The sequence below is a fragment of the Phaenicophaeus curvirostris genome, chromosome 13 (assembly GCF_032191515.1).
Source record: "Phaenicophaeus curvirostris isolate KB17595 chromosome 13, BPBGC_Pcur_1.0, whole genome shotgun sequence".
In the NCBI taxonomy this organism is placed as follows: Eukaryota; Metazoa; Chordata; class Aves; order Cuculiformes; family Cuculidae; genus Phaenicophaeus; species Phaenicophaeus curvirostris.
The window spans coordinates 14,186,110-14,198,328 of NC_091404.1; the positions used below are offsets into that span (position 1 = coordinate 14,186,110).

The 12,219-nt window shown below is 44.5% G+C and overlaps 1 protein-coding gene across 1 annotated transcript in view; it reads right to left on the reverse strand.

Moving 5' to 3' along the window:
• Positions 1-12,219, reverse strand: part of GPC4 (glypican 4) — a 67,696-nt gene that overhangs the window by 19,564 nt on the left and 35,913 nt on the right. The window contains exon 3 of the mRNA XM_069868083.1: positions 3,628-4,019. Within this exon, the coding sequence (XP_069724184.1) occupies positions 3,628-4,019 (392 nt within the window). The remainder of the gene's footprint in view (positions 1-3,627; positions 4,020-12,219) is intronic.

A 12,219-nucleotide genomic window follows, 5' to 3' on the forward strand; every position in this document is an offset into this window, starting at 1 on the left:
GTCCTTAACTACTTCTCCTCTCCCTGCAACAGAGACCTCCATCCCATACCCACAGTTGACCTGCACCCCCAAGCCCCTGGGCACTTTGCCCTCAAAGGTGTCATGACCCTGGACCAGGCTGTGGGTTTAATCACATGTAACTAATTAAGTGAACATCTCTACAGCTTGAGAACTGCCCAGCTGTAGGTTCTCACCCTTTTCCAGCCACTCTAGGCTCTGGCTTGTATTTGCTCCTTTTTTTCCACCCCTGGCTGGGGCAGGAAATGTCATTGCTGGCAGCAATTTAAGCAGGGGGCTAACTTCAGCGCTTGTTGAGGGCTAAGTAGCAAGCGAGCAATTAGGGGATGGGTAGATTTCCGTCTCCTGAAGGCAAGGGCAGGAAGGTCAGAAAGAGCACCATGCATCAGCAGTTGATGGAAGAAGCATTGGAGGCCCCCAGCCCCTCAGAGCCCACCTCAGATGCAGGACAATCTCTACCAGGGATTTCTTGGATCTGCTCTCCAAGATGGATCTAGAGAACATTGTACTTTCTTGATTCAATAGAAGGAATTTGAGGGGTGAAGACTTTAGCATCAAAATTTGAAGAGTTTGGAAGAAAGTCTGTACTTTCTCTTCACTGTTTTTTTGGGCAGTTGCACGAGGCTTCTGATCCATCCAATGCCAAATTAAAAGGTAATTTCCAGCCTTGTGGCTCAGAAATCACATCTACTTGCAGCTTTTCAATATTCTCTCTTCTTTTCCCCCTTTACTGCCAAACTCAGGCAAGAATAATGCCTTTCTAAATACATATCCCTAGTGAAGATGTCAAAATACATAGAATCATTAAAAAGCCATCAAGGTTGTTCTACTGTAAAGCGCTCTTTTGCTCTCCTGATAGCACCCCAGGAAAGTAAAGAGCAGCTGGGTCTTCCAGCAGTTTGTATTTTTCCTCCTGAGGATTTCCAAGTAAACATTTTTAGCTCATTTGTTACAAAACACATTACAAATTAAAACTAATTTGCATTTCTTTGGACAGTTTTTTTATAAAGAAGAGTAGAAGATTTATCCCTCAAATTAATCCCTGGTATAAGCAGTCATCCTAGTACAACTAAAAAGTAATAAGGAAGCAAAGTCAGAGTCATTATATAGATTAGCCTGGCTTTGTTGAGCTCTATATGTAACATTCAAAGCCCCAAAACACAACCACAAAGCAGCAGGCATAAAAACATCAGCTTTTAAACTTGTGTATAGACTTTCCCATTGCATCTTGTAGAAATGCGACGTTAGATTTCTACTGAATGAGATTAAAACTCTATAGAAAAGATTATATTATTTAGCTGTAACTAAAGCTTAGGCATTTAGCAGCAGGGACATTTGCTACCACTTTGAAAAGTCAATCTGCTGCAGGATTTCCACTGCAACTTGTGAAAGTTGAGTGGAAAGTGCAGCAACTAGGATTGTCCATGGTGCGTGAGCTATTTCTGCAGCTGAGTGGGTCTCTGGGTAACCTTCCACACTTGAACAATTAATTCTAGAGCTGAAGGCAACTCTACACTCCAGGATCTTCAAAAGCAAAAGAGAAATCACGCCACCTCAGGTTCACGACTTTGATTTGTAACAGATGCGGGGACCATAGCCCTCATGGTCCCATGTCAAGTCTGGAGACTTTTTGATGAATTCTGAGCAGATGGAGCATAAACACGACCCCTCATCCATGCACGTTTGCTGCCTTTCAAGTGATTGCACATTCCCCAAAACCGTACTGGGGCTTAGTGGAGGGACCTCCCACCCAAATACTTCAGCTGCATTCTCCAGCAGTGAAAGTCCTTTTTCCCTTTCTTTCTGACCACACAACACTGCACAGCCAGAAACAAGAGTCACCAAATTTGAAACCCCACCCAAGAGGTCGGCAAGCTCAGCCAGTGACCTCACATAGAGCCACACTTGGCCTCTTCCAGCACCACTCCCCCCTCCCACATCTGCTTCCCACCACAGAACAGCATCCCTGAGGCTGCAGGACTTTGTGTCTTTACAAGAGGGACCTTGCATGTCACCTATGGAGCTCCACAACACCCATCCTCAACCAGCAGCATGCAGACACGTCTAACACAAGAGTCATTGCTACTAAATGGGGCCAAAGATATCTAAGGACCTAAAACTGTCACCACTAACTCACAACCTGGAGCCTGGCTGTATTAGTACAGCAACTCTTCCCTTGGTTAATATTCTCTGCCCTATCACATACATGCAGGCTTATCACAGGCCTTTCTCGTATCTCTTCAAGAATAATCAACATGGAAGCAGATTTTTTTTTTTTTCTCAGAGAGACAGTGTTTTAATGTTATCCTTGAAAATCAAAGCAACTTAAATTATCTCACTTAATGACACTGCTTGTGCTGCCTCCAAAATTGCATTCTGCTCCTGAGAGTACCTGAACAGCTATACTTTTCCATGTTACTACTATTCTTTTCTTCCTTGCACTTCAGTTGATTCAAACTGCTGCCTGCCCATTCAGCTTGGCGTTTCATTACTCTGTAACCAGGTAGACAGCCAGTAAACCTTTCTCTGCCCATTTAAATGATTATACTAAATCTTCCACGGCCCACAGGAAATAAGCTAAGCTTGTTAAAAGGAAATCACTAGTATGTGTTATCGCACACAACCACTTCAAGGGCATTACTGATTACACCTGTTTCCTATACCATACAACTCAGGCTAAGTTACACACAAATCTTACGTACAAAAAAAAAAAAAAAGTCATCCCACTTTAACCACTCCTAAGCAAAAACTGACTTGACCATAGAAGTCTGAGGTCTTACTCATGCTGCATGTGTGGCACCAAGCACAACTGGCTCCTGCCCTGTGCACATGGCTCTAGTTTACTGTCATCATAGAAATACTGTTTGCTCATGCTAACAGTCTCTCCCCAGTGCCTGAGAGCAAGAGGCAAATTGTCAGCTGCTCCATAATGGATGCCTACAGCATCCATGACTCGCTGTAATTTGAAGGCAATATTAGGAAAAAGATATGGCCATTACACAAGCAAACATGGTTATTTCCCTTGCAGAAGGTATTTAATTTCCTGCTTGTTGCTCTTCCCTAGACAGAAGGGCAGCATCAACCTGGGGAACATCCCTGCTACGGGGCTACAGGACAGTGATGCGCCCAGAAGATTACTCTGCCATGCAACAGAATCTGGTCTCCTCTGCACTCAACTCATTGCTCTCTATAACTACCTGAAAGGAGGTTGTAGAGAGGAGGGTAATGGCTTCTTCTCCCAAGTGACAGGGTACAGGACAAGAGGGAATGGCCTCAAGCTCCGCCAGGGGAGATTTAGGCTGGACATTAGGAAAAAATTCTTCACAGAAAGGGTTATTGCGCACTGGCAGAGGCTGCCCTGGGAGGTGGTTGATTCACCTTCCCTGGAGGTGTTTAAGGCACGGGTAGACGAGGTGCTAAGGAGCATGGTTTAGTGTTTGATAGGAATGGTTGGACTCGATGATCTGGTGGGTTTCTTCCAACCTGGTTATTCTATGATATGATTCTATGATATGATAACTACCAGCAACACTTCTAGGTACCTAGTCAGGACAATGAAAGACACCACCCATCACAGCTCCGTGGGAATAATCACAAGACTCTGCTCACCGCGGACACTTTGCTCACGACGTCCCTCGCGACGGCAAGGCCCTGCGCGAACGTGCGGGCAGCCACAAACGCACGCGTCACTTGTAGCTTGAGCTTCCGTGGTACATCCCCGAAGGGCTTCAGCTGCTCGGTGTACTTGCTGACACACTCAAGGTACTCGTCCGTGAAGTGGTACTGGGGGTTGACCAGGCGGAACATGCGCTCTAGCAAACGTGCCCAGAACTCGTTAAGCATCTCCTCCAGGTTGACATTGCCACCAACGTAGTACCGCTTCAGCTCCACGAAGAGGTCCTTGAACAGCTCAGAGTTCTGCATGTACAAACGGCCATAAGTCCGCACAAACATGTCGTTCAGTGACTTCTCAGCATTTTCAAGAAGTTCTTTGAAGAACTCTAGAAAAGAAGTAGAGAAAATATGATAAATACAAGCATTGGGTTGTGCGTTCAGACATTTCTAATACTGCTGCCTTCGCTTAACTGGAAAACTCAATGAGACCATCACCCAAAAGAAATGGAAGGTTAAAAGACTCCTCAGAATTTTCAAACAATTTCTGTATCTTGAATTTTTTTATTACTCTTCATAGATGACCCCTCCCCACCACTCCAGATGAAGTTTTGTGTCACTGAAATATCTTTTGATGCAAATCTGAATACTCTTACAAAAGTCAGCAAAATGAAGAAAAAAAAATAATAAATTGTTTCTTATGTTATCATTCAGCCTTTTTGCAACCATTTCAGTTCTTGTCAATTTGTTTTCTCAAATGATCATAAATCAGTCTCAAAAATTAACGAACTTTAATGCATTTTCAAAGTAGACTCCCACATCTACCTGTAGCTTCTTTCATCTTGCAAGTTTGTCAGCTCTTGGGGCAGGGCCTGTCTCTAATTACCCAATTGGTCCTGATTGCAGACAGGGCTTCAGATGTTTGTGGCAGCATCAAAAAAAAAAAATACCCACCCCACAATTAAGCCAGAATTTGCTCAAAAATCAAAGGGCCAAACACTTGGCACAAGAATGACAAAAAGATTTCTCAGATGACAAAGCACAGATGGGGGTCCTTGGATTTCATCCTTTTCATAAAGCAAATCCCCACTCCTGGGAGCACCAGACAGCCTGGTGCCAGACAGTGGCCACTGCCGAAGCACCGTCACACCTCTTGGCAGTGCCACATATGTCTCCAATGCTAATAAAGAGCTGACCCAACAACATCTGGGCCATCCGATTCATCTGCCAGGTCAGTTTAAAGAACATCCCCCACCAAACCAGTGCCACCAAAGCCTTGGCACGTGGGTCTAAGCAAAGACCACTCCACTGCCAAACCTTTGCCTTGGAGATTTGGTGTAGATGAGTTAAATAAAAATAAAAAATACGGGATGGATCCACTAAGCCAACTGATTTTGGACTATTTTGGAACAAACTCCACACCGTGTGGCCTTGGGAAGAAGCTAAGGAGAGCAAGAGCAGGTGCCACCAGGACAAACCATCACGTGCCAGTGGTGCTTGCGCTTGCTCCAGCCCCCTAGGGAACCTTGGCACCCCAGGGCGTGGGTGCAACCTTCTCCACCACCATGCAGGGCACAGGCAAGGAAGCATATTATTTTATGCATGCCACCAGCAACTGAGGATTCTGACCTCTGCTTTTCTGTGACTCATATTCAACAAATATTTTTTAATAAAACATGCCTCTGGTTTTTTTTAATCCTCAAAGGAGTAATGTTTAGAGCCAGAAGTTGTTAGAAGGAGGGGGGGGAAATACTTTGGCCCAGTGTGAATTTAAACCTTGTTAAAACGTATTAAAAAGTATGCTGAAGTTCAGATTTTAGTCTTCAAAGTGCTCCAGTACAAACAAAACCTAACACAGAAAACATTTTCTGGAAAAACTGAAACATTCTTCGAGTTCCTGACGAACAAAGTCATGTGGCTCAGTGCCTGACACGGCCGTATATAATGCACCCTCTTAGGAGCACAAGAGAAATGATCCAGGGAAGAAGAGATTGATTTCAAACACCCGACACGTCCTCTGTCCAATATCAGCAGGAACCTCCACTTTCATTCCCATGACTGGCATTTCCTCTCCAGGAAGATTTTTTTCTGTTGAGTTTATACTATAGAGATTAGCTCGGTGTATATTAATTTCTAATTCACTTAATCATTTTGAAGGCTCACTTCCTTCCTTTGCTCAGACCTTCTAGTATCACCAAATAAGTTGTTCAAGTATTTTTGTGCCAGGCATGAGAGCTGGCAGATGCATCAGGAAACTCATCAAAAAGAATGGGATTTTGAAGTTATACTGATGGGAAATCTATTAAATACTTCCAACCATCAGCCTAAAGGAAACTAAAACAATGTTTAAAACCAGGAAAGTTATCTCAAGTAATACATTCATATTACCATAACCAATTTATTCTCCTGCCCCAACTCATTTTACTGGTTACGCTCCAAAGTGGAAGTCAAATAAGCTGTATCCAGGCTTCGAAGCACTTCAATGCTCAGCAATTTTTCATGTGGGCTAGAACTAGGTACGTTCATTAATTATCCTGAAATAAAATTTGCAGCCTAATTAGTAGCAAATACCTGTGCACCTGCAGTCTTCCAGCCAGCAGCTTTTCCTTGTCCAAAAGGAGGGTAAATAAAGGAAATGAAAACTTCCCACCAAAACCTGCCATTAATAAAAACACAACACAACACTGCTGAAGGACCACGCATGTGCAAAGCCATCAACTTGGGCTCAAGCACCAGCCAGCGTCTTCTCAGGCAGAAAACACTTGTTCTCAAGTGCCACTTGCCAAATAAGAAGGAGAGGAGCACAGAGGAGGTTATGTGCCTGCAGCCCAGAGCCAGCACCCACCCTCCTGCCCCGTGAAGCCTCCCACGTGCCTGCATCCCTGAACCACGCCAGACAGGACACCCTGATGACTGGTGTCACTGGCTTGGCCCATGGGTGGTCCTGTTGGCACCTCAAGGCTCCTGGGGTAAGGATGAGGTTGGGAAGGTGGAGAGGAAGGATGCTGAGCACAGCATCGAGGGTGAGGAGCCCACCTCACACCAGCAAGCAGGAATGGACACAACACCTGATCTTCACAGCAACATCTTTCTCCATGCTTTGCAAGCACATTTAGCTTGGTCAGTAGCAGGTATTAAATTGTATATATATATATTTTCACATGTACATATATACACACACACACACATTTTACTCTAGCTGTTGGCATACTGCAAGTCTACAACCTCAGTTTGCTTCCCCTTCAAGAAATCAGCTTGGGCACAGCAAGGAACATTAAGCTTTTCTCTCTGCAAGCCAAGGGCAGAAATGTCTGCAGCAAAGAAGAAAGTCCCAAAATCCTTTTTTTTTTTTTTTTTTACTAAAATGCTAATCTGACTGGTAACTCCCTATATCTAATTAGATATTAATTCTCTCCTTCACAGAAACAAGCTGATTAGCAAACACCAACATAACCTAGCATTAACCTTGCCACGGCAAGAAGAAAAATGTCAGGTTCCTCTCTTGCATCTTGACTGTGTGCTGAGTAAAATAAATGACCATCTTTCATTTGTATTAGAAGTTGACTTGTTCTCAAACAAAGCAAACACACAAAGGCCTCGGTTGCTTATTTTACAGCACTGTAAAAGCACGTTTTACAGCTGTGTTGCAAGCAATCTGTACTCATTAAATTATCACTCTGACAGGCTTCCTGTGAAAAGCTGTCAAATGCAAACATTTTTCACAGACGACGAACCATACTTCGCTGACGCTCTCTGAGACGCTGCTATCCAGAGGGACGCCAGGCTTTCTTTTCCCTGCCTGTTGTCTTGTTTAAACTCCCAGAACAGGACCTGGCCCTGCTGTCGACAAACAGGTAAAAGCACACATAACGCCAGGAATGGCTTCACAAACTGGCCCACAGGAGCTCGAAGCGGTTTAAAGTCCTCTCTGGTTCTCCTAACCAAGAGCAGAGCATTGAGAGGTGCCTGGGTGACATGGAGCAAAATGACCACCTTGCTATGTTTAAGCTTTGCAGACACAGGACCCTGCCTGAGGAGGGCTGGGGCTGCTGGAGGACTGACCACAGACGCTGTTAGGGGGCTAACACGCCTCAGCCAGCCTGACACACCTTCTATATCTTATACTGATAATGATATATCTGTCCAACCTGATAGGGCAGCCAAATCTACGTTTTACTGCTTCAACTCATCTCAGCTAAGTCCCACTGATGCAAAGTCATCTTGTGGCTTGGGTGACGGGCAGGGGCGAGGGTACCAGCAGTATCATCTGCAGAGCACAGCCGAGCCGCCTGGTGGGACCAGAGCCACAAAACCTTTCCTGTTGTCAAGAAGTTTAAAATTTGTCCATATTGCAAAATAAATCCTGTGGATGCTATGGACTTTGGTGCTCAAAGGAAGATGACATTTCCAATGCAATTAACTTTTAGAGATAGAAGAGGCAGTAATCTGCAGTCAGGCTATCTACAGCTCTGGATTCTGTTTATTCTTTTAATGCGTTTGGATTTCAGGGTAAAATCTCAATGCCCAGCACTCGGGGAAAGCCTAGAGACGTCATGAAACTAAGAAAGACTGGATGTGACATATCTGCTATTTCTCTGCAATAGGAATCCCAGAAAAAAAGAAATCTCTGCTTTTAAACAAACCATTCAATAAAAGAGCACAGTGGGAAAAACATAACCATAGATACTTGGCAATTTCCTTTTTTTTCAGGTATGAGATGTATTATCTGTTTGCAGCTTAAGGGCAGACCAGCCCTGCCAGTAACACATCACAGGAGAGCACCACATCTCCCCAAAATATCAGTTTCCACTGCAAGAATAACTCAAAACCAATCTTTCTCCCGAATTGTTGATACAAAAGATTCTTACAGAATCGCAATCACTCCACCCACTGCGAGGCACAGGGCAAATCCCACCTCCAGACAGTACACCCACCTGCGTGGATTTTTGTACCCAATATTGTCTTTTTCTATTGGATTCATAGGCCTTATCTGAAAATATCCTTTTTTTTAAGTAAGAAGGGATGCAACATTTTCATATTCCTCATAGCAACATTTTCAAGATATACTAAGAGTGGGATTTTCATACAAGAGAGCTTTTGATGAGGAGAACACAGGGCTGTAGGGCACAGTCCTACCTAAATCAAAGGCAGCTCCTGGAAATTAGATGAACACATCAAAGAGGTATGTTCCCCTTCACCCACAGGCGGGTTTGGCATTTCCCTATGAACGTTAGTGGCAAAGGAGCAAGCAGTCAAACCACCTGGTCTGAGCTGCCTCCTGCCACCACCGGCACCAGCAGGACTGAGGCACTGGTGTCCTCTGCCCCTACAGCCATGCCCGAGGCAAGGAGTCCTCGGGGCTGAACCTATAGCCAACCACTAAGAAGTGCAAAGTTTGGCCTTGAATTTCCTGATCTTCAGGAATGAAATGCATTTATTCCAGAGAATAATTTCCTGGAGGGAAGGATGACGCTCCATAGCTTGCTCCTCTTCAGATGACCATCTGTTGGCCACATTTGGGTGTGCTGGTGTCCTCCCAGGGCTACCACTCACCCTTCTGCTCCCACAGGTTGCCAGACACGCCAAATTTCTCATGCACCAGGTTTGTTTAGTTTAGAAATGTGTTTTCAACTGCCCTTAGACTGTTTGAGGTTTCCAAATTAACTGTGCAGATACCAGACAGACATGCAATTACTCAACACACCTTAAAACCAAATAAAACCAGGCTCAAGCATGCAGAAGGGAACACGCTAAATTTTTATGGGTGCAATGAACTAGTTTCAGATAATTTGCCATCCAGCTCTTTGGGTAAATTCTTAATATGTTGTTCAGGTTATGACTTACTAAGGATCTTTTGTCTTACAAAACCCTTTAATTTGCCTCTCTGTACAGACAACTATGCTTTCTAGCGTATATAGGAGAACACTGCCACAAAAAAGATTAATTCTATTTTCTCATAAAATGGTTTACTCATAAAACGTCCACAATAGTAAGATGGATTCCCAGATGAAGGCTCTTGCCTGAGCAATGACCCCGAAGGCTCCACCGTAAAGGGGAATGCACCAGCACTATCCCAGCACCTCCTCAAGAGGCGCATCTGTAGATGCAAACTCCACCCTGCAGCCGCTCCTCAACACAGCAAAACTCAATAGAGACAAATAAATGGAATCTGGAGGAAAAGAGATGACTATTTCACAGCTCTTCACCTTGAAGGTGAAGCCACCTATAGCCACGCCATCTACTCCAAAGAAAAACATTTTTTTTTTCCTATATGTGCCTTGTTGCTTTTAATACGCCTTCACTTCCTTATTGCATATACCACATTTCCATCAAGGAAAAACAAACTATAGCTTAACAACCTTTTTCCAGAAGTGCTGTGAAACCGATGAATACATAGTGTTAACACATTTATTGAATATGAACTCAGAAAGGGCAGGGCAAATCCACAAGCTGTTTCTCTGCCCTGTTTTCAAACATGTGTTAGCACTTACTGACATGGGAAGAACTCTTCTGCAGAGTTTGAAGACGTACAGGCTTAAATCATGCCAGTGTCACAGCAAAAGCCCTGACATATAAACTTTGGAAAGCTGGGAGGCACAACAACATCTCCTCAAACTTTGCTTGATTAGAGAAACATTTCAAGACCATAACAACAATTGGGCTGCAGCCTCACAGGTGAAAAAACACAAACAACTGCCAGACCCCAAGATTTCTAGAACAACTTTCTTGAGGGCCCAAAAACGTAATTGCCATCTGCACCTCAGGGCTGGCAGAAGCTCAAAAGTGCAGGGAAGAAGCTAAAACACAGCACAATATCACTACCTCTGAATTAGGAAAGTGGGGACAGCAGAAATACCCTTGGCCTCATCTTGGTCTGCTGCATCCCACAAAACAGAACAAGCCCAGCCTTCCCAGCCTCCCTCCTTTACATTTCTAGGGACCATCACCACTCGTGCATCTCGTTCGGGGTCAGCTATAGGGGGTTTCTCCTCATTTCTCTCATGCTGCCTCCTCCCCGAGCAGTAGGTCTTTCATTCCCAGCTCTTCCATCTACCTCCTCATGACCAAAACTCAATGGCCTTCCCCAACATACCTCCCTTGCTGCTGCTTCTTTTCCCTCCATTTACTCACTCTTCCCTTCACTCCCCATCCCTGTCTAACTTTCACTGCACCCTTTCCTCAATCTCAACTGACCTTTCAGACACATCTACTATTTCTCAGCTGATTCAGCCTGCTGACCCAGGTCCATTCGGCACCAAAACACCAACTTTCCTCCTCAAACATCACTGCAAAATCTGAAAGCGAGTTCCTTCTGGCTACCTCCCGCATACCCCCATTCAGAGGAGCTTTCTAGGACACCCACTAAGGTATTTCACACATACACATTTTTCCAAGCCTCCTTTCCTACAACAGTTGTTGCAGAGCTTGAGGAGGACAAACGCTGCTGAAGGGTGGGGATGGCATTCTTGTTCCCATTAACTCAGTTCCCCTCATCTTGCTATATTTGCACAGAGAGCTCTTCTACATCTCTTATTTTTGTTCATCCAGCATGCAATCAGCTGGACGCCAAGATATTAAATTACATTTAACACTAATGAAATAGCTCCAGCTCTGCACTCGTGGACTACCACACACCCATGCCCACCACAAGACCCCAGAACAACTCCAACTCAATGGGCACCCAGGGGAGCAGCTCCCAACTACGCAAATAACCAGAGTGCATACATAAGCTAGATGGCCCATTTGTGCAGGAAGGAGGAAGAGAGAGTTAATTTTAAACAGAAAAACAATAGCTCATTGACTGGTTGACAGCAAATTAGTAACCAGAGAGCACCAGGCACCGTTTCCTGTAGCCAAGGATAAAGTGTGCTGCCTGCATCTTAGCTTTTGGAAAAAAAAAGAAAAAAACAACAAAAAAACCCAAACAAAAGGGTAAGAGCAGTTTACCTGTGATCTTAACAGCAGAACCGCTTGGACCAGAGATGGCAGAAGATTGTTTGATCCCTCCTCCAAGTCCATACATAATGCAGTTTTGCCTGTTGCTGAAGGCTTTGTTCGGCTACAAAATCTAGGCTCTCTTCCCAACCCCCACCTTCCCCAGCCTACGGGGCAAGAGCCTCCCTGCCTTGAGATCTCCTTCTGAGATAATTTGACCTCAGGATCGTTCCAAGCCTGATAAAACTACCCTCTGGTTCCCACCACCGTCAGAGAAGCATCACCCTTCTCAAGGAAGGCAGCTAAAAATCAGTGGTTTATGTACCTCCTTAAAAACCTCCAGATGGAGAGGAGAAAGTTAAACAAGAACAAAAGAACACACAAACTTCCACAAACAGCAAGCACTTTGTTTTATTATTGTTGCAGTGAGTGGGAAAGCACAAACAGAAGTCCACAAGTGGGATTTTCTAAAGGAAATGTGTTGGTGGCTACTCCCTCCTGCTCCTCCTAAAACACTCCATCACCCCTACCCCGGGCAAGCACTGGTCCAAAACCAAGCCTGAAGGACTGACTTTCAGCAACTGCTTCTGTAAAATTTTAGGGATCTTCTCACTGTTTGCTGGCCTGGTTGAAACAAAGTTTAACGTCATCCCT